The sequence below is a fragment of the Myripristis murdjan genome, chromosome 10 (genome assembly GCF_902150065.1).
Source record: "Myripristis murdjan chromosome 10, fMyrMur1.1, whole genome shotgun sequence".
NCBI lineage: Eukaryota > Metazoa > Chordata > Actinopteri > Holocentriformes > Holocentridae > Myripristis > Myripristis murdjan.
The window spans coordinates 5,187,746-5,214,433 of record NC_043989.1 but is presented as its reverse complement, the minus strand read 5'-3'; the positions used below and the strand labels follow the sequence as shown (position 1 = coordinate 5,214,433).

Here is a 26,688-nt window from a genome sequence, read left to right as displayed (position 1 = left end):
AGTGACAGTGTTTGTGCATTCTCATTAATTTCTGAGCCCATCAGCGACACCCATCCATAACAATAAATGTATTCGCTTGTCAGTTATTCCAAATTAATTTTTCAACACCGTCAGCTCAGAGGGAGACGTGACACTAAGCCTCGTCAAGTCAAAGCCACAGTTTTAAAGTTGAGGGTAGGACACTGAAACATCTGGTAGGACAATATTTGACACTTACCCTCTTGAAGTCCCGGTACCAACTTGTAGACAATGTCTTGCATTGTTCTGTCATGGCTACAAGAAGAAGAAATTGGTTAGACGCCTCATTAGTTTATGGATACTGATAAATATGCAAATACCAAGGAAGGGAAGTGAATTCGAATTTTAGAAATGAAGACGCAAACCTGACACATACCTACCTATCTATATCCTTAGTTATTATGTTTTTGTTACTCTGTGCCTCTTTGAAACTGAAATTAATGTTTCTGCAAAGTCTTTAAGTCTGTGTATCTGTGAGTGTGCAAACCCCTCCTGATAAATAACCCAGCACCTCAAACCAGGGATGTTTACGAAGCCATTAAAAATATTCTATAAAAGACTGAGAAATGCAAATGACACCGGCTCCCAGAGGCCGGCGTGCAGCACACGCTCCGTCAGTCAGAATGTTAAACAGCCTTTCCCTGTTTTGTTTTTTGCAGTTTTAAGATTATTTTTTGGAGGCTTATTTATAGAGATGAAAGCGGAGAGACACAGGAAAGACTGAGAGCGAAGGCGGATGATATGTGACATCCGAATCCAGGATATTACAGTTTCATGGCGCCTGCTCTGAACCACTGAGCCGCCAGGACGCTCCGCCTTCCCCTTTAACGGGGCAGCCGACAGGGGTGCACAGCGTGGGGCTCGTCTTGCTCTGCTGCGACCGTGACTCTGCGCTCTGACATCCTGCCGCGGCAGCCGGCTTGCTGCAAAGTCATGGAAGAAAGGCCTAGAAGAGGTGGCAGGTTCGTTTGCCCTGCTGTCCACGGGGAAGGTCACTGTATCTGGGGCCAAAATTAGCCATCCGACTCTGAACCTCGCTCCAGAAAGCAGCAAAACACTGCCCCCTACCTGACACAGCCACGGGTGCACCTCTGAAAAGAACATGTCCTCTTCAACACAACCAGCTGCTGAGTTTTAAATAAGTTTGGTATTTTATTAAGATGTAACGTCAATATGCCTTGTTTCAAATTCAATTTAATTCAATTTGAAATAAGCTACTGAGGAGAATAGATGCAATCATGTTTTTTCTCTGTGGATTTGTCCAACAGTGATGCAGCAAAAAAAAACTCTCCCAACAAAGAAACAGGGAGTTAAAATCACAGTATAATTTAGCCTAATTGTCTGAGAAGTGCAGCCCTGATGGCTACAATTAAGGTGTTTACACGGCTGAAGAATCCTGAGAAGCCCACTTTTAGCCCTGCAACCATTCACAGGCATCCTAACTTGGAGGAAAAAAGACAAGCCAGGCAGGCCCAAAGTGAAATTACCCCAAAGCTTGGTCTGTTCAGAGAACTAAGGCGCGTATTGGGCTCCCAAAAACGCGGGTTCAAATCTCAGTCATGACGGTCCCTGCCCTTCCAATCTTTCCTGTCTCTCTCCGCTGTGTTCTCTCTAATGAGGAGAAAAAATGTAGAAATTCTTTGAGATTACCTGTTTTGTAGTGACTTCAACCTTAATACATTTGAGGTATGCTGGGAAATGCACGTCAGATATCAGCTGTATGGTGGTGAATTTCACCTTTGAGCGCTTTTTTTTTTTTTATTGCCTACTAAAAACCACAGGTGACTTTTTTTTTTTTACATTAGCAGAAGCCCGATTCTTATTTCAGCTGCATGATAAACTCTTCCAACCTGACTGAAACATGTTTTCTCTGGACGTCGCTCATTACAACAACACTGCACAGAAAGAGTCCAGTTAAAAACATGGAGATTTGCTTGTAGTTTATCATTTACTGAGGTTTTGGTTGCCTACCTAAAACAGAGCGTGTCCTGTATAGCTGAATCATATGGAGGTTGCAAATTATTAGGTGACCTGACGACACCACTGCCAATCAGCGCCAAATTCCTTAATTTCCTGCGTCTGTTGCAGGGTTTACTGTACAATGTGGGACAGAAGTGCAGATTAAAAGTCCCGGATGGCAGTGGGATTTAGGTTAAGTGGTAAAATCAGCCAGGGTTTGAGTGATTTTTTTGTGATTATAAGTCTACTTGGTGGGTAAAATATCGAAAGGCGGTCACTGACCAGGTCTTAAGCATGCACAGCTGCTCTTAAATGTAGCTTTGCCAAGTGTTTTAAACTGGTGCTAAGTGGTGGTTTCTTTGTCTTAAACAGAATAATCTCCAGTATTTGAAAGATCCAAAATTACAGCGATCAAGGGAAGGAACACTCGACTGCAGAGGAGGCAGGATTAGCTCCGCCGCGCTAATTCTGTGAAAGGAGACGTGTGCGAGTGTGATTTCGATTCCAATCACAAACGCACGCTTTGATCACTCGTCTTGATGAGCAGATGGAGTTATTTGTCATCCAGCTAAGCATTTGCCTTTGGATCATTTGCGATGTTCCCATCGTCTTTAATTTCCAGCAAACAACGAAGTAGTGCAGTTGGGGGGAAAAAAAAGGAAAAACAAAAAGAAACAGCTGGGCGAATTGCTAATGTGTCTGAAATGGAGCATTTGCACCAAAACAATGAGTCGCAGACAGGGCAGTTAGACAGTAATGACTAAATTGCTGGTACACATTCAGGTTGTGTGTCGCATTAATCAGACATTAATGCACCAGCACACGGAGGGTGCATGAATAACACAATCCCTCAGAGCGGAGGATTTATCCAGGCAGAGTGAATTAGCGAAAACACTGTCTGCGGAAGACGACTTCATTTGAAACGTCTTCAACTTGAACTGGAAACAAAACATCGCCATGGCGCTCATCATTCAACACCCTCAAACTACAGAGGATTGTGTCTGTAAGGGTGTTAATTACTTTGTCATTAAGGGAATTACATAAAGAGCGCTGTTTCCATCCATCATTACTTTAAAAGTAAGTGTTGCCTTTTGCCTGAATGGCTGCCCTCCCGTTTTTTTTACACAAACTGATGAAGTTTACAGCGATGAAAACACCCCGATGAAGCTGTTATGTTGGAAAAAACTTGGCTTTCAGTCAAAAGAATAACGGCTTTTTTAGGTTTAACGCTTCAAGTCTCCCTTATCATTGGATTTAGAGTGCTTTGGACATTCTGGACACGAGTCAAGAGTGTATTTCGTTCTCGCTGGTGATTCTCACTCTTACAGCGAGTTGTTTTCTTCGGATCTGCTTCTTGGTTTCATTGGCCTCCTATAAAACTAAAAACTTCCCACTTGCTTCTGTCTTGTTTTCATTTAATGTCTGCGGTGGTACACGATATGCCGTTAAAAACTTGTGTACTGTGACAACTCTCTGACCATTTCAAAGCTAATCACCAGTTTTACCCAGCAGGTAGGAGTAAAATTAAATGTGCTGGGTGCTTCTGATGATCTATGCAGTGGTTTTTATGACCCTGTGGCTCTTGTAGCTCATAATAGGAAGAAAAGAGAAGAAATAACCTATATTATGTAGTATACATATATATACACATGAAACGGGCTGTCACTCATTAGCAGACTGGACACGCTCTCTCAAAAGTTTCTAATTAACTTGTATTCCTTTTATCATCGCCTGAAGGCAGCACAGAAGGCACTTAATTGGTACCTTTTATGAGCGGGCAGAATTAGCACACTTTTTTTTTTTGCTCTGGATCTGTTATAATTTTAATGTGGTTCTGTGAGAATTAACATTATTCCGTTCGTTTTTCTACCCAGTTAACACCCTAGTTTCATTCATATTTATTGATTCTTTCACCCCGTAATGCATTTTGGCCCTTGTGTTGCCGCAGAACAATATCGACTGAATAATGACTGAATATCCATTAAAAAAAAGCACATCCCTACTCTGAGGTCCTGTATCTGCAGGCATTAGGATAACTATTGTGATCATAATTCATGTTAGATCGCGTTATGTGTTCTTCGTCCTCTTTTTCTTGTAACTTTTGTTAACGTGACTGCAGAGCACATTTGCATCTAGGTGCAATAAAACTACTGCGTTGTACTGATGTCCAAGAGGCAATAACTGCCCACCTGCACACTGATAGAGCACTGTCAATGTGTGTGTGTATGTGTGTGTGTGTGTGTGTGTGTGCGTGCATGTGTGTGTGTGTGTGTGTGTGTACAATCAAAAAGGAGCGAGATTTACACATCAGTGCAAAGAGAGGGAGGCATATAAATAAGAAACAGAGGAAGAAAGCATGTGGAAAAAACACTATACTGTACCTATGTCACAGCCTGTGTGTGCATGTGTGTGCATGTGTGTGTGTGTGTGTGTGTGTGTGCATGCACTGCAGCGCTCCCCCACTCACCCGATATACTGCAGTGGATGGCTCTGGTGAATAACAATCCTACACGTGGGGCACGTGTTGTTCTCCTCCAGGTACTTGACTAGGCAGCTCCTGCAGACTGGAGACACACACACACACACACACACACACACACACACACACACACACACACACACACACACACAGAGCATATGGTTACTCACCATGCTACACATTTACAAGTGAAGCCTTCAGACACAGTGCCATATGTGCAGGGACGGTCTCAGGTACCCGTTTCAAATGACATCAGTGTGGTTTTACACTGCGTTTCCAGTAAAGCTGCGTTAGATACTGTGATCAGGATTATGGCTGTGAAAAAAGCAACAGCTGATAATCCTACAGATCAGATTAATCACATTTTGTAACACTATATCAATTCTGCAGCTCCTTCTATCAATATGTAGCATTTCAGCACTCCATTTTCAAACAGCGTAATACGATCTACTTTTTAGTGTTGGGTGAGTCCATTGTGCTAATTCAGTTTTGATAAAGTGGAATTTTAATTAAATTGTTTTGAGTTGCTTAGATTAGATTAAAGTGCACATCCACTGGTACAATAATTAATAAATAAGACTGTCTCCATAGAAACTCTTTATTTTAGGTTATTTCACTGTTAATTTGGACCTTAAATAAAAACAGGTGTCCATAATTGTCAGATTATGGATGGCCAATAATTGTAAAATAAATGTCTACTGTATATTAAAGGATGCTACTCTATTGTATTTTGCTCAATCCAAGTCAGTGAGAAAATACAAAATATTAAAATATGCATGCCATTTGACCAACACAGTTTGTTTAATGTAATATAATGTTGTGTATTTTATTAGTCTGCTCAGGTGTTCTGTTGACGATGTAAGAATAACAGTTTATCCTACTGCTGCTCTCATTGCATAACAGTATCAGCTAAATGATTAAATGTAAATATTGCTGTTATGAAATCCCATGTCCTCGCTGTTCCTCAAAACAAGATCCTGACGGTCACGATTTCTTGACTCAAGTGCAATGCTTGTTCTGTCTTGCGTGTGGATTATTCAAATTTCAATTTAATTCGAGCAAAACTGCACACAAGCGCGTCACAGCAACACGCCACAAAGACGTTTGATAAAGAAAGCAAGGAGCTTAATAACGATGATTAAAAAAAAAAAGCATAACAGAAAAACAAAGATGAACAGTGGAAATAAAAAGCCTGAGGAGAAGTGTGTGTGTGTGTGTGTGTGTGTGTGTGATGCAGAAGAACACACTTGCCCACACAATTATTAAGGGAACAAATCTTTCAGCACTGATATATCGTACCAATAATTTGTCTTCTGATGAATAATTGATGTTTGAACTTGAAATGAATGTGTTACGCATTTGAATTTGACCTCTGACCTCCATCACCTCTCAGCCTCTCGGGTTGAAAGCCTTACAAGCAACACACCAAATGCCAAATACAAGACTTAGAATATAAACTAGGGCCTTAATTTACTGCAGATGGGCCTTCATCTCCACCTCCACCTCAAAAATAAAAAATGAGTTTCCTTCTTGCAGTCTCAGCCGAGCGTCACGACGCAGACGAGGCTCGGCTCGGGCCGTCAGAGGAGCTGCGCCGGTAACGTGACGCGAATCTCTTTTGTCTTCGTCTCTCCGACGGCGGAGGCCCCCTTCTCTTCTTCGAACTGAGGAGGAGAAGGCCTGAGATCAAAGCTTTTTGTCTAGACACGATGTGGAGAGTGGGCAGAGCCGCCGCTAACTGTGGTCCAAGAGCTCCCTCTGCTGCACACACCGGGTATTACACCGTTTGGGTGCAAATTGCATGTCTAACTGCAAAATTGACAGTATCTTCGTGACGCTGCAGGCACTTATTACCATGCAAGCATTTAGCTGACGCTCTTAATTATAAGGAATTACAGTGAAGGAGTGCAATGTTTAAATCGAATGCATGGCACAGACAACACATAGAGCTGAGTGGCCATGGCTGCTGTGTGATTCAAATCAAATCTTATGCAACCATAATCCCCTGTTGTAAATAAAATCTTTGCACTATACATGCAGGTTTTATATGTTTGTTTGTTTTTTTGTTCCCCAAGACAGGCTGACACTGCTGACATTAGCAGAAGTCACAGACAACATATTCCACCTCCGGGTTTAACTGGTGTCATAACCTCCAACCTGACGAGAAGGCAGTGTTTTCTCAGTCGCTGCACCCCGGTGGTCTCTCATTATAACTGCACTGGGATCCAAGACATGTCGAGCTTTTGGTATTTAATCATATCACACAGGTTAAAATCCTACCGAGGTCAGGACTGCCTATCTGAAATGTAGAGTAACTCCTGTATCACAAAGCCGATGTGGGTCACAAATCAGCAGGTGACCCGGTTACACCTCTGCTGACTCGGGACGGCTGCAGGGTTCAAACGTGGGACTGAAATGCTGCTTAACCCGTTCAGTTAAGTCGCAGATATTAGATAGATAGATAGATACTTTATTCATCCCGCAGGAAATTCACAGTTTTTCAGCAGTATCCACAGATTACAGATTAATTAAATAAAAATAAAAAAAAATAAAGAATAAGATCTGAGTACAACAGAATAAGATCTAAGTACAACCCAGTTTGCAAAAAGCAATGTGCAAAAAAAAAAAAAAAAAAAAAAAAAAAAAACGTGTGCATGGGTGTATAAAATGTGCAAAGAGGTAGGTCAATGTGCAAATTTGTGAAACATACAGTATTCACAGATGATAAATAGCAGTAAGCAATATAAGCACTATAAACAAGGATTGTAAAAAAAAATAGAAATATGAACAATTTAAACAGAAGTATGAACAATTTAAACAGCAGTGGAAAATAACCTAACCTGAAAAACCTAACCTGAGGAACACACGCTCCGACCAAGGTTCAGAGTTAGTGTGATTAGCAGGATTTTAGGCGGCAGTAAAAAGGGGCATGATTTGTTTTCCTGTGTGGATAAAGCGTGGCACCAGGGTTCAGTTTTAGGGGTTATGGTGAGTCCTCAGCGGGCATCATCTACTGCAGCGCTCACTTCAAAGCGCTCGGAGGGGCTGAGCCTCTTCTGAGTCGGGCCGGAGAGCGGCTGGTTGGCCTGCACCGATTCTGAATACAAACCAAACCAAGCAGGGCAAAGTGCTCCAGAGTTCAGCTCAACCACTCTGAACTCAGCGGGGGTGAAAGCACCCTCGGGGCCCAAAATTCACCAGCCTCTTTCATTATTCACCAGCCAACTTGAATTAGGTTTTTAGAACAGAGAGGAGAACCTGAAAACCAAAGTTGTTTAGCTGCCAGAGCGGCTGGCAGAGTTTGTCTCACAGCATTTGGCTGGTGGCAGAGGAGCTACGCTGTGTTGTTTCAGACAGGCTGTGCCCTCTTAACCACAGCCCGGCCCTTACAAATCAGCCAATCACAGGCCCAACAACTTCATTTTCACTATACAGCGACGGCGCTCAGCAGGCGATGGAGATGTCTGGAGTGCCGCGCTCATCTTGCACAAACTGTCCCAGGACGGCCGATTCCTTCAGAGACGCTGAAGCTGCAGAAGTTACGAGGCTTTGCTGATTACACATGAAAGATCTGACGCAACGGTCGAGAGAACTGCACGAGGAAAGTTACACGAGAGGACTTAAAAGTGCCGATCGGCCCTGAAATGATTTACAGCCGCGTTTTCATCCCGTTAGCCGACACTCATTTCCTAAACAATTCAGAGTGTAACAGAAGAACAGATCTCATGCATAACTCGATCACCAATATGGAGATGAGCCGATCAGCCTCCGTTTCACCTGCCTGATCTCATTATGGGCAGATTCATTATTCATGCTCATGTACCATTTGACAGTAATTGAAGAGTCTTTTCTTGGCGCAGAGAGACGTGGTCACTTCATCTTTTTTCCTTTCTGAACAGAGCGTTTCCAGAGCGTTATTATTGTGGATATTTTCAACTGCTAATTAACACCGACAGCTCGCCTATATTCATTCATTCATTGAAATGTTATGACTTTCACGGCCTATCACTTAAAAGTTTAATTTCACTGTGATTCAGTTCACTCGAAATTGTTATGATAAAAAAAAACAAATAAATAAATCTGAGTGATTATGTTGTAATCTCACCACTTCGAATCTATCTGTCACGGTCTGCGTGTGACATTGAAAAACAATTTAATACCTAACAGAAAACAAACATCTTTTCATATTAGGATTCTCGGAGCAAAATCACTTCGTAATGAAAATAAGTTTGGAAACCGCCGGCCTTTATGACTAGAAACAGTTTAATAAATCAGACAGAAGGCATCGTCTGCGCCGTGCAAAGTATTTTCAAGCAATCAGGCAAACACTAACAACTAATAATGAGTCTGAGGGGATAAAAATGACTACCATTTAATCTTGGAGTGCACTTTTACATGATGTATTGCTGACGCCTGGGTAAGAATATGAAGTCAATGCCAAAATGTTGGTATCAGTGTGTTATTGGCACAAGTTGATGCCTCAATCTGTGACTCAGCGTTGTTGTTCTAATGCGGCCCTGAAACACTTCAAATGAGATAATGCAGTCATGCCGCTGTATTTATTGTGACAGCAGGACATTTCATTAAAGTTCCTCTTAATTTGAAATGAGAATTTGTTTGCTTGCTCTCTACTCAATAAACCTCAGCGTTTATTCTCTCCTATATGTTAACTTGTTTGTCAATACAACGTTTTTTTTATAAAGGAGTGCGCGCTGAATGGGCTTTCTGTCTCTACCGTGGTATTGAAGGTAACATGGAACAAAAGACTTGACTCAAAGTAGACTGGCTGGTGACTCTGTTAACAATTGATAATCAGAGCTGGCCTCGAAAAAAGCTGATTGGTGCCTGCCTGATGACTGAAATCAAAACCAGCCAATGGCAGAGGCACAGGGGTCAGAGCCACAGCGCCTTGGCAACAGATGCAAGGAAATATTCCGGTGACCTAAAAATGGGTCACAGGGAAGTAAGAGGGGAAATAACGGCGATAATTTGCTAAAATATGATTTCCGAACACCGAGGCAAACAGAATCCAGATGTATAAGGTGGCATGTGTGATGTCAGAAAATGCTGCCAGGGAGTCAAATTCACCCAAATTAAATCTGACCCAGATCCTCAAATTAAACACAGTCGGTGTTAAAGCCAAGACGCTCGGCTAGACAGTGTGTGTGTGTGTGTGTGTGTGTGTGAGAGCGGCGCAGGCCCGGTCAGGACGGCCTGAATCGGCCCGCAGGCTACAGCAGCTTTAATGAGGAGACAGGAAGGCACTGACCAGACGATATTATGACACTAATGTGGACACGGATACACTGTAACGCTCCGCTTAATTGAAAAGACTCGCCTTTGTTTCGGGGCTTATACATGTGCAGACAACCTGGTGTCGAAGGAACTGCATTTTCTTTGATCATCTGGGTGTGTGTGTGTGTGTGTGTGTGTGTGTGTGTGGGCGTGTGAGAGACAAAGAGGGAGACAGAGAGTCTGAAACGCGAACTGATAGCGAGCAAAGAAGACAAGGGAACAAGAGAGAAAGAAAAGAGGACGGAAGAAAGGCAGAGAGAGAAATAAGAAGAAAAGAAAAAAGAGGATGAGAACAGAGAGACAATGATTAGAACAAAACAAATTAAAAAAAAAGTCGAGAGAATAATTATGAATAAAGCTGAAAACAAGACAGACGGCACAGAGAGACAGGAAAAGAGAACTCTGGCTTAAAGGAATACGTCACCCAAAACGAAATATTGTCTCTCATTCACTCGCCTTGAGTTGTCCTGAATTTTCAAACAACAACAAAAGTTCACCTGGATGCCTCGTAGAAAATGAAGGTTTCATGACTGTGGCACGAAACTGATCGCCGACTTTAACAAACAGCAGCTAAAAAAAGTCTTACCTCTCCTTTTCTTATGTTCAGTTTAACCCCTTTCACAAAAACACTGATAAATAAATCATATCTAGATAAAGTCTCGTGCACAAATACTGGTCTACACGCTGACCAATGGAAGACAAGCCTCCAGTTCACTCACTGGCGACGAGTCAGGGTCCAGAATCGACACCCAACAAGTGCCAAACACGAGTATGAAGTGGCTTTGGCCAAAAAAAATGAACTGGAATTAGAAGCTGGCTGGTAAACTAATTTATGTCCCTCATTCCTGACCATAAAAATCTTATCATGACAAATCAAATGAATCGATAAAGGCAGCCAACTAATGAAAAGGTCTGTTCTGCAGCGCTGTCTATCATGGTTCATCAGCAACCAGAGGCCGTGGTTACACCTGTCTTTTTTAAAGTGACTTTTTTTAATCAGATGCACCAGATCAGAATTCAGGAATGACAAAATTCACGCATATCAGTGTCCAGACCTGAGACTTTAACGCGTCCTGCCTGATCGGATAGTATTCAGATGTATTTCCGTGTGGATTTATTCCACTGTGCGTATTGAGAATGCCGTCCAAACGTCACTGGGATCCGAACTCGATGTGAGCCAGGCCACCTCGGCATGCGGTCTGGCCGATCGGATGCAAATGCGAGCAAGATCCCATCACCGGACGTACATCAGATGACAAAAGTCGCATTGAAAAGACAAGTGCGACCACGGCTCAGCGCTCAATCAGGTAATGCACAAATGCGATGACACATTCCTGTTGTAAAGCCAAAACGGACACATGAAAAAAAACAAAAAAAAACAAAAACAAATATGTTTTGGGAACAGTTTCTGAAACCTTCATTCTCTGTGAGGCACATTCAGGACATTCAGGAGAACTTGGGAGGAGTAAAGAGTTTTTGGGTCCTCTGTACGATGAGCTTAGACATGTATTTTTTGAAAAAATGAGATTGTTATTCAATGGTTTCTTTTACCTGGATGATTATAAAAAACTTGAATTATGTTTCAGAATAGGAGTTTTTCATACAGCTAACTTTATTTGTAAAGCGTGGGAAAAGAGAAAAAATGTGCTGTACATTTGATTTGAATTTGGTAATATATACAGTATGTAGTCCATATGTGCAGGTATAAGTGTATGCACGTTTTTCTTTATTTTTGTTTATCTGTTGTTGTTTTGTTTATCTGGTTACTCACTATGCAATGCTGTTTGTCATGTTTAGTGTCTTATAAGCCCATGCGGGTTGAGCACCTTGAGTGCACGACACTTAAATAAAAATTCAATTCAATTCAATTCAATTCAATTCAATACAATATTCCTTTAAGCCGGTGCCGGCGGACAGCGGGGACTTACAGGTGTGTAAGCACTCGGTGACGGTGGTGGCGTCGATCAGGTAGCCCTCACACAGGCGACAAGTGATGTGGGCGTTGATGTCCCACAGCTTTATCTTCCTCGTCAGCATGTCGGGGTTCTGCAGAGGAGGAACCACACAAAAATTTAAAAAAATTTAAAAAAAACAATTGAAACAACAATTGAAAAATAACACCGAAGAGAGAGATAAACCTGCACCGCAAAAACCTGAAAACTCATTATTTTAGTGTTTATTTTCACTGATGAACAAATCAATTATTCTAACTCCAGCTGATGTTTACGCCACAATATCAGCACACCAGGCCTAAAACTTTGGTATTTTGCTCCATTATCAAGTGCTACTTTAAATCATTTCCTTCATTCTGTTGCAAATGATTTATCACACCGCACTCCTCTCAGTATTTACTGAGACACACTGTTTTCCCGAAGGTAAGCTGATATGAATTGGTCTGTTCAAACACAACAGAAACTAATTTAATCCTGTTGTTTACCCTCGTTTTTTTTTTTTTTTTTGTTTGTTTTTAAGTACAAATGGTGCATTATTACAAAGTTCCAGCTCTGTCACATGTAAACTTCCCTGATTCTTCCTTCGAGTTTGACTAAAATGTTTAATTTCCAAGACAGGAATAAAGTTAACATGCTCTTTTATTCTTTGACCAAAACTTTAAAAACATCTCAGGTCTCATTTAAGTTTACAACTCTGTTTTATTCTGTGAAGGAAGTGAAATAAAAAAGGATGTCATGTGAACAGCTCCTTTCTAATATTCTTTTAAATTGAGGCTGAATTTTTTTTGTGATATTCCCAAAATTTTACTGAATTCCCTGACTTTCCCTGTGTGAAACAGACTTTTCAGTGTTCGCCGTGCTCGGATCTGTTCTACAGTGTGTGACCTGGCAGCCAAGCGGCTCTTTGGCTGGCGAGGCGTCCCGCAACCAAGAGGCTGCAGGTTTGATCCGTCCCGAAGCCAAAATGTCTGCTAAAACGTCAGTTTTATCGTCTGGCGATCTGCGATTGCCTGATAGACGTCGCTGCGATGTTGCCAACATTCCATCATGGCTCCACTTTGATTTTGGATGCCGCCTCGCGCTCTAAGTATAAACATATGAGCGACTGCGGAGCGAATCGCCGAGGTCCAGTCGGTTTTTCTGCTCGCAATCTGCCCGTAATCTGTCATATAGGCAGGGATACATTATCATTTTATCTATTAAATCCTCAACACACTTCTGATCCTCCATTATGGCTCATTCGGCTGTTAAATGAGATGAAGATTAGGAAGAACGCTCTGCTGTTGCCTTGACAACTTAGGGAGCGACGGGGTCGAAGTTCAGGTGAGCTGAAGTCTCAACGATGGGCTCAACTACCATGGCAACCATGACACCGCCGGCGTCCAAATGTCCTCATCGCCGACCATAAACTGTGATTGCGTGAGCCGCCGCAAACCAGCAGATTCTAAACTGAGCGTCAGTGTCGCTGAGAGTGACATCTGAGCCCCGTCACTGCAGCTTCCCATGAGTCTGAGAGCTAAATGGCTAAATTTTGCATTGCATAACACCACAGATGTGCAAGTAGAGGAAGCTGAAAGCATTTAAAAAAAAAACAACAACAACAAAAAAATGTGACAGCGAGCAGGTTGCAACACAGACACAATAAATCTTAATCCTTAATGTTTTGTTTTTGGACGCCAGTTGTTCTCTTGTTTTCTTCTCTTTTTAATTCTGATAGATAAAGTCTATTATGAAGAAAACTTTTTTTTTTTTTTTTTTTTTTTGCCAGTCTGCACGCAGTGACAACCGTAGAATAAAAGCCCCAAAGCACACATAATCACAATAAAAAGCACCATGTTGGATCTTATTACAGTATTATACATCAGCTGGCTGCGATTCACGGTTTGCGTGCCAACTCTCGTGGTGCCCAGGGAGCCGGGCAGCCATTCGTCTTGTTTTCGCCTGTTTTTTTAATCTTATGGCTGCCTGCCTCTTTGGAGAAAACTTTCCATGCTGTCCACACGCGCTGGTAAGTCTTTGGCGCCGCTACGGCATCACTGTCACATCCACAATAACAGTTAAAGAATAAATAAAGTGGAAAATAAGATAAAATAAAATAAAATCGCAAAAAAATGGTGGGTGTTATGTCACAGACAACAACATGTCTCCGCAGAGTGATGTATTCAAGCCTGAGATGCCAATTTGTGTGGCAATGCTATCGTCAATAAGTGAGGTAAAAATACAACCAGGAGGGAACAGGAGGGAAACTGAATAATGTACAAAAAAAGATTGTTTTTGCTATAAATAGTGCTAAAAGTTAGTGACAGCCTCAAAATGAGGAAAAGTTTAGTTTGACTAGAAGTTTTGGAAATCACCAGAAATTGTTGCAGTGTAAACACAAAGATTTAATCACTGTTTTAACATTATCTTGCCATTTTTAATTCATTTGCCAACAATCAATCATGACAAAGAATTTAACAATTAAAATAAACCACATTATGTTTTCCTATCAGGGTGCAGAGGGCAAACCATCTCATTTGGGGGTTTGCAGCTTCATGAAAGTCAAACATGGGGGTCCTGAACCTGAGTAAGTTTGAAAACCTCTGCCACACTGCCAGTCACAAGCATTTCAAAGCAAAAAAAAAAAAAAAAAAAAAAACAGTCATAAAAACAGGCTTTTGTAAGGCAGAGACGAAGCTGCAGCGCTTTTCAACTCATTTTAATGAACTGGACCTTTTCTTCCTTTATGTAACTGCTGCATTTCTTTTATGCATGCAGATTTATCCTTCAGTTGCCTTGGTTACCTTTATATTTACTGTATAGTAACTTTCAACTGTATTTTCTAGCGGTGGCAGCTAACCATTTTCTCCTTCTATTTTTAGCGGCATGTAAACACACCTCCCGCGATGCTGCCTGAAGAAAAGCACCGAGCTTGAAAATGTGTTGCGACTTGGGCACAGGAACAGTCGTGGTAAAGCAGCTACCATCTTCTTTGCTTTGAAGTGCTGCTGCTTGCGGTGCTATTTAAAGCCATTCGATTTCTCGTTTCGGTGCATTATGAAGTTTCTGCAGCCTTCCATCAATTAATCTTATCTTATGTAGCACATCTCATACTGTGGCCAAAGTGCTGCACATGACCAAGAGACAAAAGCAAACAGATCAAGGGGCGCAAAGGCACAAATATGCAAAACGACCGATGAGAGGCATGAAGCATCAATGAATGAGTAAAACGACAAATGACTTCCCTATTTCATGTATTCTCACCCACTGGGAACTGATTTTTCCACGGTTTGTTTATATAAAAAAATACAACAGACAATAATTTTACTGCTGGCATGAATGTCTTCTTGCAAATTTTACACCACAGAGAAGAGGCTGAGCAGAGATCAGCTGCACGCTTTGGTGTCTCTCTTTGGTCCGGCATGTAGGACGACCACAAACAGGCTGGTGATTCACGCTCCGACGCATGCAACGGAGAAGGATGTTGAGAGCAGTGTGGATGGTGCTATACAGAATCTAACAGGGTGAGTAACTCACTGACTAACACGGCATTCACACTGAGAACAACGTGATTAATCAGTCACTGGGGCTCCATTCATTTCCTATAGGGAGCAGTGAGCAGGGAAATCGGGCCAAGGTGTGGCCACTCAGGCCGTAACTGATGATTATTTTCATTGTCGATGAATCTATCATTATTTATTCGAATCATCTGATGGATCATTTAGTCTACAAGATGTCAAATATTATGAGAAATGCTCAGTGGGAGTTGGCAGAGTCCAAAGACATGTCTTCAAATTGCTTTCTTAGTTTGTCCAGCAGCCAAAAACTCCCAAACTGTTCATTTCATAATGATGTAAACACAGAAAAGTAAGCAGATCTAAGCATCATAGTGATACTGAAGCCGTTATCTATAACGACGGGTTGCGATTTTACTTCTCAAACATTTTAAACGATTAAATTCTCCATCAGTCCTGTTCCGCTGATCTTCTGCACGCTGTGAGCTGAAAAAAAGTTGTAGCTGTAGCTGAACCGGTGGTGTGAACACAATAACCGACCGACTCGGCTGTTGGATCGAGCGTGAGACTGACCAACAGGCGATTACAGCCAAAAAATCAGCGTGTGTGAAATTAGCACCGGCCAACACCCACTTAATGTCTGGCTGCGGCTGCACTTAGACAGCAAACCAAACACCGATCATTTAGAGGCTCTGTCCTCCTCTGAAATCTTAGTGACCGGCAAAATGATCGTGTATTGAGCGTGGCTGAGCCCTGGGATTGATATAAAGACACAGACATATTGAGAAATGCAATATAAAAGCCAATTTAGGCGTCCTAGACAGACCCAGGCAGAATTGTTAAGCTCGGCGTGAAAACGGCGCGTCTATATAATGTGAGAAGGTCAGCGAGTGATGCTGTGATTTCACAACGTAGACGTCAGATATTTCTGTCATCGCTCCTGTAGTGTGAGAGGGTACAACAGCACCGATTTATCACACTGGCCAATGAGATTGCAGCAGGATATCACTCCCACTGGGCGTGACTGAAACTTTCACTACTCTCTCACTTCCAACTCTCCTTCTTATTGATTTGATCGACCAAACCCTACTCTTCTCCTTCCCATCCGCCCCAAATTGCAGCCAGTTGATCAATTATTAGGCTACTGCTGTTGTCATCTACGCAAACGCCCCTTCTGGCTTTGCATTGTGGGTGCTCCAGTCCCGCGAGGTCAGACCCGTGAGACTCCACCCGCTCAAGACGACGGCGTCCCTTGTGCAAAGCTGCATCGCTGCCTCCTCTGAAGGTGTGGCACTACTTTAACGCAGGATGTGATTCGGTGAGATGCCCTCTAACATGTTTTTGCGTAATGTGTTTCTGGCATTAGGGGTGAAAGAGGAGGGTGATAAATGTGATTATGATTTAAAAAAAAAAAAAAAATACATGACAATACTGTGGTGAGAATTAAAAAAAAAAAAATCACAGTTCCGTCTTTGGTTTTGATAGAAAAATGCTCCATGTGCCGCCTGTCAGGTGAAAACCTTCCACCTCCAAGGAGTCAGCTTTCAAGGAACTACATGAAAGCCTTCTGTTTTTAATTTGATGACATTAATGAGTTTACAGGGTTCTTCATTTTCCTAACCCACGTGTAATGCTTCAACCGCGGTGAACGTACAAAAAGAAGATATGAGGTTTTCACAGCACAACAGCAATATGTTGTTTGGCTCCACGCTGCTGAACCCCCATTTGGGATTTGGCTACTGGCAAGGTCCAACCTTCACCGCCCGACTCTGACTCTTGTCAACATTTTTGCACAAACTCAAATCTAATTTTGGACTCCATGACATTTCAAAGACTATCTTGTGACGTAAAACTCAATTTCCAAGACTTTATATTTGATAATCTATGTTCCAATGTTAAAAACTGGTTTTACATTCCCACCTTGTGCTGGCAAGCGCCTGAAAACTATTATATAAACATGAAATTAAGTGAAAGTTGTTATTCCTGAAAAATGTTTAAGTGGTTCTATTAATAGCTAAGCCTGGCATTTGTCTGATTGAGTAAAAAAATGCTATCAACCCTTTTCCAAGACACCTCAATTTGGTTGGAAAGCCCATTTTCCACAACTGGAGAACACAAAAGCTGTAATTCTGTGACTTTCCCAGTTTTTTCATGACCAGGGGAGCCCTCAGACAAGGTGATTCAACAGCAATCATAAACTCTGTGTGTGTGTGTGTGTGTCTTTCTGGCTTGGCTTACCCCTAATGCCGCCATGTGTTGACTGCGGATGGTGTGGCGGCCACGTCTCTTCCTGTGGTTGTGCGGCCGACGGTGTTAGCTCCGCATCATGGAGAGCCTCTCATCGGAGCCTACGGACGAGAGAGAGAGAGAGAGAGAGACAGGAAGAACCGACTTTATTAGACTTTAGGCGGCCACCGTCACTTGACTCGAGGCAGATCCACGCAGAAACCCAGATTCACGCTATTATTCTGAATGAAAATGGCACGGATGCGACTTTATAATGGCAGTGAGGCCGGGAAGAAGACCACAGAGGCTTGTCCCACCCAAAACGCACCATCTGCTTTCTGTGTTCTTACTAATCAACTACACTTTTTTAGGATAGGAGCTCAAAATGACTCTTGATTTCCTGCAATGTCATCCGCTCGGCGACAAACTAACATACTGACCACAGCGAAACATTACCAGCATTTGCTTTATGGTCGGCGGTCATCCATATGACAGTTTAATGACTTATTATATTTGTGAACAAAAACAACTCCCTCCCTGGACAGCTGGGAGCCAGAGGGCCGCTCCGATCCCTGATGCAATGGAGAGACAAAACCTGGTTTCTTAGACGCCAAATAATTTCCATATCCCTTTGTTAAAAATAATTCTTCTCTTCCTCAAGACAAAAACAAAAATGAGGCCATGCAAAAACGGCTTGGAAGCAATTCTGCACGTCCAGTATAGCCCAATAAAACAGCCTGTATGGGCATTTTATTGTTGTTGGCTCTCTTAAGCCTCTCCTGTCTGTGTCTGCCCTTTCTGATCCGTATTGTTTAATCGCTTGTAAAACGTTTTGTCCTTCTGGTCTGAAAAGTGCTGAATAAATGATAATGTTATTATATGATACGGCAGGAGCATCACATTCAGCACATGGGAGACAGCGCAGGACAGCAAACTGTACATGACACTCTAAATATATACAAAAAAGTATTATATGACTTTGCACATGCAGAAATTGTGGCACACAGTGCGCTGGAGCTGCAGGTGAGAGGCCAACTGCAGAAACAGCATGTTGCAAGTATATTTGTGCACTTGTACTTATTGATACTGGGCCAAAATTAATTATCTGTATTGGAGATTTTATCAAAGACTAACATGTGGTGCCAAAACCGTTCTGATCGTCTCCCTTTGTGCCACACAGAAACCAGGATTTCTCAAAAGGAGGGGAAAAGAGGATTTTATAATAGTTATTTTATCTAATGACCCCAAGCTAACCTGTTCAGTGAAAGAAATTAGGAAGAGTTTCATTACATATTAACAGAGCATCATTACGATGTGTGATTCTTTTTATAGATTTACATTTGCTGTCATAAACACTCGGGAGCCCGGGAGCTCTTCACCGGGGTAAAAATAAAATCCTCTGCTGCACAGGAAGTGATTCATTTTACACTTTGTGGAAAAAATAGCAGAGGAAGAACTAGGTAGTTAGCATGAGTAGTGAAAAAAAAAAAAAAACGCCACCTACAGAAACTCCATTACCAGGAAGTCCAAGGAGAAAAATGTCACGGTCCCACCAAACACTGTTAGACTGATGGGCAGCTCAGGAACACCACAGCAATCAGAGCTCAGCGCAAAAAAAAAAAAACATGAGACAAAACGTGAAAACACAAGGATCTAACTCTTTAATCCGCCGAAAATGAGGCCACTGTACGGCGTTTGTGAAAGTTGTATCCCTCCTCCGCAGAGGACGTCTGATTTCTGTCCCCCAGCCAGCCCGGCATGTTCGGTCGTGTCATTATTTTTTGTGATTCATTGCTTAACTGTAGGAATCCGACCACTCTAGTCATGATGAGCGAGGGAATGCCAAGTGAACACCCACAACTGTTTCATCCTCCTCCACACACACACACACGCACACACACACACAAATATAAACACACACACAGAGACAAAAAAGTCATGCCTTAAACTCTCCGGTGACAACAGCAAGTCAGCCAGCCTGCCTCTGTCTGCGCATCAGACCATGAAATTAGCCCAGTTAGTCCACAGAGATGAATGGTGACGGGGTGCACTAAGGACACACACACACACACACACACACACACTGTACCGCTGCCTATTAGAGAGCAGCTACGCGCTGATAAGCCCCACACAGATGTTATCAGCTGTGACGTAATGTGTTATTTGTGCTGCGGCAGGGTGATTCTAGGACACGCTTGCAAACCGCCGTGTTTTGGATCCGTTTCAGAGGCGCTCTCTCCCTCCGCCTGGGAGGTGTGAGGACATAATCCAAAACCCAAAATATACAGTTTAATGGCAATAAGGACACAGAAAGTTGACATGTGCCAGCCAGCAGTTACTCATCGCTCGGAAAAGGGAGGCATAACAAAATGAACCGAGGGCAAACCGTGACGTCAAAGGCCTCAGCAAAACGTGGGCAGCACGACTGACCGACTCCATGACAGAACGTACAAGAACAGTTAAAGGCCCAGTGCAAAAAGAACTGCATTTCTCAATTTTATGACATTATTTAACAAAAGACCTGCTAGTGTAAAGATAATCAAATTACTACAACTGTGAGCATGACGGAAATGTGGAAAACTCCCTACCTGTTTGACAACAGCGTCAAACATTTAGAAGTCGAGTTCAGGTGTAAATGATGCAACCAGGTTTTAATGAATGCTCCGATTGGTCCACAGCATGCTTAACAGGATATTGCCCACGTACAAGAATTATCCGATTTCTGAAATGCCGTGTAAACAAGAACCCTGGTTTCCATAATCTGGTTTAAGGGCTTGAGAGAAACCAGGTAGGTTTCTACTGGAGAAACCATATCAACTAAAGAGAGCGGATGTGGAAAGACACACAAAACACACACTGTGCAACTCTCAGGAGAGTAAAAACTTCACTGTTTGTGTTATCAGAGTAATAAAACACATTTAAATGCACTACTCAACTTCCTACCTTAACCTGCACGTCAAAAACACAAAATCTTACCAAGATTATTTGTCTTATTTCAAGTCAAAAATGTCTTATTTCTAGTCAAAATATCTCACTTAAAATAAGACATGATCACCTCAGAAGTAAATTGTTTTTAGACAATTTTCAAGTGAAAATTCACTTGAAACAAATGAAAATTTGCTTGTTTCATTGGCAAAATTTGCCAGTGGAAAAAGTGAAAATTCACTTGAAATAAGTGAAAATTAGCTAGAAACAAGAAACAAATTTTGCCAATGAAACAAGCAAATTTTCACTTGAAACAAGAGACAGTGGTCTAAAAACAAGTTACTTCTGAGGTGATCATGTCTTATTTTAAGTGTAATGAGATATTTTGACTTGTAATACGACATTTTTGACTTGAAATAAGACAAATAATCTTGGTAAGATTTTGAGTTTTTGCAGTGTGGTTACTCACTGCAAGCCTACAATGGAAAATGGCATCGTCTACCAGCGACAAAAAGGGATCCATCAGCGATCTGTACATTCTTCTCGATGCCAGGACGTTTTTTTTTTTCCCAGGCAAAAAAAAAAAGTGCAGCGAATGTGTCATGAGGAGTGACATTTCCTCGGTCAATTTCCCCCGTTTCCCTCCCACATAAAGACCGCTATTTCTTTTTCTGCCGTCACGTCTTTTCAGTCTGCTGTCAGGAAGTGTTGTGTGAAGGGGACAGACAGACCGCAGGCAAAGTTGTTGGCGAGTTTTTAGCGACAGTCATTCATCTTTGTTTTTTTTTTTGTTTTTTTTTCTTTCATTGACCGATGAAGGGGCTAAGAACACATCTAAGGGCAGACAGTGTGACACCCTGCGGCTAAGCCTTGATATTGCTTGTGTTGTTGTTAGTGGGACTGGAGAGAACATAAGGAGAAAGAAGGTTAAATGCCTCCCGCTGATACCATCAGGGGGTATTGGCGATCACTGGGGGGGTCACTCACCCCTGTTACTCATCGTAATCTGGTGTTCATGTGCATTTAAACAACAAACAGCCAGGCAGCTACTTGCCAAAATGCCCCAAATCTCCGAGCCTTCACTGCTGCTGAAGCTCCAACAATGGATATTTGTTCACCAAACTCAGAGATACTCACATATAATGGATGGTACATTTATAGTTTTAAGGTTAGACTCTTACTCCTACAAGCTTTGTAGCATCTAACGATCAAAAACCAGGGGGGAAAAATGCTCACTGGGTTAGAAATCAATATCAAACTTTTCCTGGCTGATTATTGCACTGGATATTTAAGTCCTTAGCTAAAGTTACAGGGCCGGAAATGGATGAGTTCAGTGTCTGTTTTCGGTAGCGGTGTCAGTGGCGGTGTTCTTGCTGTGATGGTGCCCTGCTGCAGGACAAAATACAAGAAAAAATACAGGCGTAACACTGTGGATGTCATTAAAAAAAAAAACAAAAAAAAAAAAACAACTGCCACTGGGGTTGCTGCATTCAGGGTCATTTCAGGCCGCTGTTCATGTGAAGGCTGTAGAGGCAGCAGTAAATGTTAGCCTACATCCAGCGGGAGCCGAGAGTACACTGTGTCCCTCCGTTCATTCATCAGCAAGAACATCACCATCACTGCTACAGAGGGAAGGAGATAAAAAACAGCAGTAATATCATCTGTTATTTCCACAAGTGAAATCAAAGCAGGAACAGACAGTGAAACGAGACTCATGCTGTGTGTTACACATGTGTTGATTAAGGGGGGAAAAAACACTTTATGCTTTAGTCGATTCATCAATGAGGCAATGAACAGAGAAAAATAAGCATTATTGTTTTTTGCCAGTGCATTTTATGATTGCCAGGAAGGATTTTAAAGAAGATTTAAAATAATAACAACAACAAATAGTCAAATTATTGTATTGAGCGGTAAAATCTGAATTTCAGAGGCTGGTGCAGCCCTGTTTAAAAAGTTGTTTTTTGCCCTGCACAACTCCGTGCGTTTCCACTGGGATTCTGATGGGCTCATTAATTTTCCCGTTTAACTTTTAAGTTCGCCTCCCTGAATCATTATGCACAGGCTGCACATTTATTCACCAAACTCCATAAATGTACAGGAATTTATCTCGGTCGTAACAGCGCGGCGACATATCACATAGTGGCAAACGAGGTAAGCCACCTATACATATCACTCCAAATGAAAAAGCACATCCATCATCATGTGCATTCATACAGAGTGGCGTGCTGCAGGTTGCAATCTAAAGTGCTTCAAAAGGCCGTGGCGCGAGGCAGGAAAGTCGGTGGAAAGTGACTGCGCCCGGTGGCATGTGGACGCGCTCCCACTCTGATGGCCTTTTACTTTCATGCTGTGGTGATTCACTATGGGACTGTGAGCTCACCACACACCCACCTACAGAAACCTGTCTTACAGCAACTGTTTCCCACCGCGTCAGCGACGAACGCCGCAGCCTTCGCACCACCGGCAGCCCGAGAAACCCGCCGCTCTGGCTCCAGTCATCTCCTCCAGGCAGGAAAACATCAGCCGATGCAAAGCACATCTGCCCCGTTTCCTTGTTTGTTGCCGCGCTGCATCCTGTTTATGGTTCGTGATTTGACTGATTAAAGCAACGAGACTGATGACAAGCTGCCGCACATTAAGTCTGCCGCACATAAATACGTCCACATGGCTCATATTGCACCGAAGATTAATAACCTTCAGCCTCTGTGGCTCATCTGCGAGAAACAGCGTGGACTAATCTAATCTATACCTGTGTATTTTTTTATTTTTTTATTGATCTGGGCTTAATGGAAATTTGCTTTGTATGGTCATCGTATCGTTTCCTACCAGTGCTACCATGCTTCACCAATGCTCGTAAGCTGCAACAGATTATGATATTATCTTACTGGAGAGACTACACTGTCAAAATATTTGGACGGATCTACTAACAGGGTTTCCGCTACATGTAATTGATCGTGGCGCACCGCCACGGCTAAATAAAAGCCGCCACGGCTTGGGAATGATGATTTTTTTTTTTTTTTTTTTTTTTTTTTTTTTTTCGGGTGTTAACACAATTTAAAGTATATTGTATGAATGACCTGTGAAAACGACCCTACATACACACATAGCATATATTTGCGCACATATACTTACTATGATCAGAGTTTTAAATGATAAATTAAATATCACGACATGTTACACTACGCCGCAATTAATTTTATTTTGAAAACGCACCGGAGTTATCACCCGCCTGCTTTGTGCTGCTGCTGCGCGCTCAAGAGTGGAGGCGGTAAGAAGCAGAGGGAGAGAAAAGGGCGAGAGCAAGGTACCTAAGCAAGATTAAGTTTAATCCATTTTTTGTTCAAGTGAAAACGACCCTAATGTTATTAATGTTAACATTGCATTGCGACCGACAGTAGGGCTGGGCGATATGGACCAAAAGTCATATCCCGATATATTTTGGCTGAATATAGATATACGATATATATCCCGAATTTTTTTCCTTAAAGTGAGAGCAAATGTTCAGTCATAGTCAAAGCAAAATATGACATGACGGGGCTGGAGCTTTTTCGGATTGTGGATGGCTTGTGGCTGGGGCTTCTGCAGTGTTCCTGGTAGTATCTGGGGGGCAGGAGCTGCTACAGGAACGTCCTCTGGCTCGGCCCTCTCACCTGCCGTGTCTCCACTGAGAGGGCCGAGTGAGAGGACGTTCCTGTAAAGTTACCGGGCGGCTGAGCGACCATGACCGGGGCATCAAAATGCGTGTTGTTAAAAAAGCCTGTTGTTAGCGTTAGCTAACGTTCCCTAAAACTAACGTTAGCGCCCCTAAAAATGCCGGCTAAAAAGTGTGTTGTTACTGTTAGCTAACGTTCCCTAAAGCTAACGTTAGCGTCCCTAAAAATGCCGGCTAAAAGTGTGTTGTTACTGTTAGCTAACGTTAGCTAGCACGTTAGCGTTAGCTTGGTAGTGTTGGCCGTGTTGCTAGGGGACGCCTAGCGCCCGGCTGTTTGCTTTCTGTTGACACCACATCGCGCCGTGAGTAAATCCAATCAGCACCAAGTAAACCCCAAGCCCCACCCAGGAGTTTTCGGGGCTGCTCAGAGTCCTTACCCCAAGGCAGGGCCGTTTTTTAGCCATTTGGTTAATAGTAAACTGTAAGTCAGAGATGGTTTGGTTTTTCTCAATTTACCAAGTTCCACTCACTTTAAATTGTATTTATATGTAGGTGAAGACAGACCTGAGGAACAGGCTGCAGGGGGACCATCTGGCAGCATGCATGCTGCTCAGCATCAATGGGCCACCTCTGGCTGAGTTGAACTACAATAGAGCCTTAGAGCTCTTTTTAAAAAAAAAAAAAAAAAAAAAAAAAGATGAAGTGCTCTCAGCCAGGCTGCACACTGCCAATAATACAGTCTTGCAATATGTAGCAATGTAAATAAAGTGTGTATTGGTCTGAACCAAACTCTGTGTTTCTGTTACATTCTAACACATTTGGTCCGGTGGGGACATTATGGTTGGCTGGGGGGGGGGGGGTTCGTTCGTCCACCTCAGCACCACAGTTTCAAAAAATCCTGGGGGAAACCCTGACTAAGAATAGCTGAACCTCACCTAATACAGAACCGAAGCTCATAACAATACCAGACAGGCGAGTGCTTTATTGAAATCCCTCTGAAAAGCGTTTTCCCCTTTGCTTACATGGCTTTTCCACAGACACAGCAGAACTGTCGGGACACCCCGGCTCCTACAATCGCACTCCTTCCCACTACTGGTTGCTTGTAATGACGTGATTCAGAAATAATTCTCTGTTGCACCCATTGTAAGTGTCTCTAGATAAGAGGATCAGTTATATGCCTAAAATGTAGGAAATGATGTGAGCGCTGAGAGGAACTTTTACGTAACAGCATCCGTACGGCAGATGTTTAAATGACAGAAACAGCGGCGCAGGGGAAGGCCAGGGCTTCAGTATGTGAACGTTGGGGTGTCAGAGGTCACCGAGCCTCCAAATGCCCCAGTTTGACCACCCAGAAGAGCTGACGGAGCGTATCAGGTGTCACTTCACATAAGCAAGGTGCTAACAGCCGTCTGCCAATAGCACAGTCGCAGTAAATGAATTTTGGACACTATTTTGACATTGCTGCGAAAAACCGAATTGAAGGGATTGAAATTTTGGCTTAACAGATTCAATTCAGTTCACTAGCAGTCGATCTGAGTAAGATTTTTGTGTTCTGCATTGATTCAGTTTGTGTCGAGTTTGTAAACTATGATTCAAGTCAACAATTCAATTCAGCCAAAATTTAAAAAAACAAAAAAAAAAAAACGAAACTGTTTATTCTTTAAAAAAAATGACAATAAAGTTGCAATTCTTAGTTTTCTATTTGATCACCACAATTTTTCAACATCAGAACAGTTCATTCTATTTATTTCTTTTAGCAAATTGATGCAGCTGAACCGTCAAACTGATAATCAATACATCAGAACAGTGAATGAACTTTTACACTCCTATTAAACGCTATGCTGAGATTCATAGCTTAAACCAGCTCAAGGACCCGCTGTCCTACAAACTTTTGACTCTTGCACACCTGGACCCATTAAGGCCCACACACTTTCATGCACGCCCTGTTCGCCAATTTTTTTTCCAAGGATGGCGAAGTCATTTTGGCTTATTGGTTAAGGTTGGGGTTCACCTTAAGTTGGTTATGGCTAAGACTGGGAAGAGACTGAATGCAGGTCAGTTAGGTCATGACTTCACCATCCTAGGGCAAAAAAAATATCACGCCTTGTTCAGGTAGATCGGCTTCAACCAATTAGAGTTAATCCCTTAATTGGATCAGGTGTGAAAGAGTAGAGCTGAAACAAAAACCTGCAGGATGGAGGGGGGATTGGGGGGGCAGTCATTGACGACTGGCTGACAAACCACAGTGTTGGCAGAATTCAATGCGCAGCGTTCTGCGTGTGTAACACTAGTCGTCATTTTACATAAAATAAAGAGCGACGGAGGAATAAAAAGCTGGGAGAAAAAGGAGACGTTCACACTAGTATTCGTGCAACTCAAATCACCACCTGCAGCAGTAGCACAGCAGCACAGGTGTCATTTATTTAAGCGCTAATTACATAGACAGATTCGTAACAGGCATTTCCAGTTTTAAAACAATTTCAAAATAAGAGTATATACACAATGTCAACACACAGGATCGGTTCACCAGATGTGCTCTGCAAGCTGAAATCCCAATTCACTGTCACCTCCAGAGGGCGCAAACGAGCACAATGGATCATTCCAATGTAGAACTGAAACACACAGAGCGACAGTCTGGCTCCCGACAGTGAGCTGCAGCAGCCGGAGTCAAACATCTGAAAACATTCA

The 26,688-nt window shown here is 42.4% G+C and overlaps 1 protein-coding gene across 1 annotated transcript in view; it reads right to left on the bottom strand.

Annotated features, from left to right (window-relative positions):
- Positions 1 to 26,688, bottom strand: part of pcgf3 (polycomb group ring finger 3) — a 70,678-nt gene that overhangs the window by 23,595 nt on the left and 20,395 nt on the right. The window contains exons 2-5 of the mRNA XM_030062101.1: positions 17,436 to 17,545; positions 11,680 to 11,797; positions 4,445 to 4,541; positions 218 to 273 (exon numbers count right to left, since the gene is read on the bottom strand). Of these exons, the coding sequence (XP_029917961.1) occupies positions 218 to 273; positions 4,445 to 4,541; positions 11,680 to 11,797; positions 17,436 to 17,450 (286 nt within the window). The 5' untranslated portion in view covers positions 17,451 to 17,545. The remainder of the gene's footprint in view (positions 1 to 217; positions 274 to 4,444; positions 4,542 to 11,679; positions 11,798 to 17,435; positions 17,546 to 26,688) is intronic.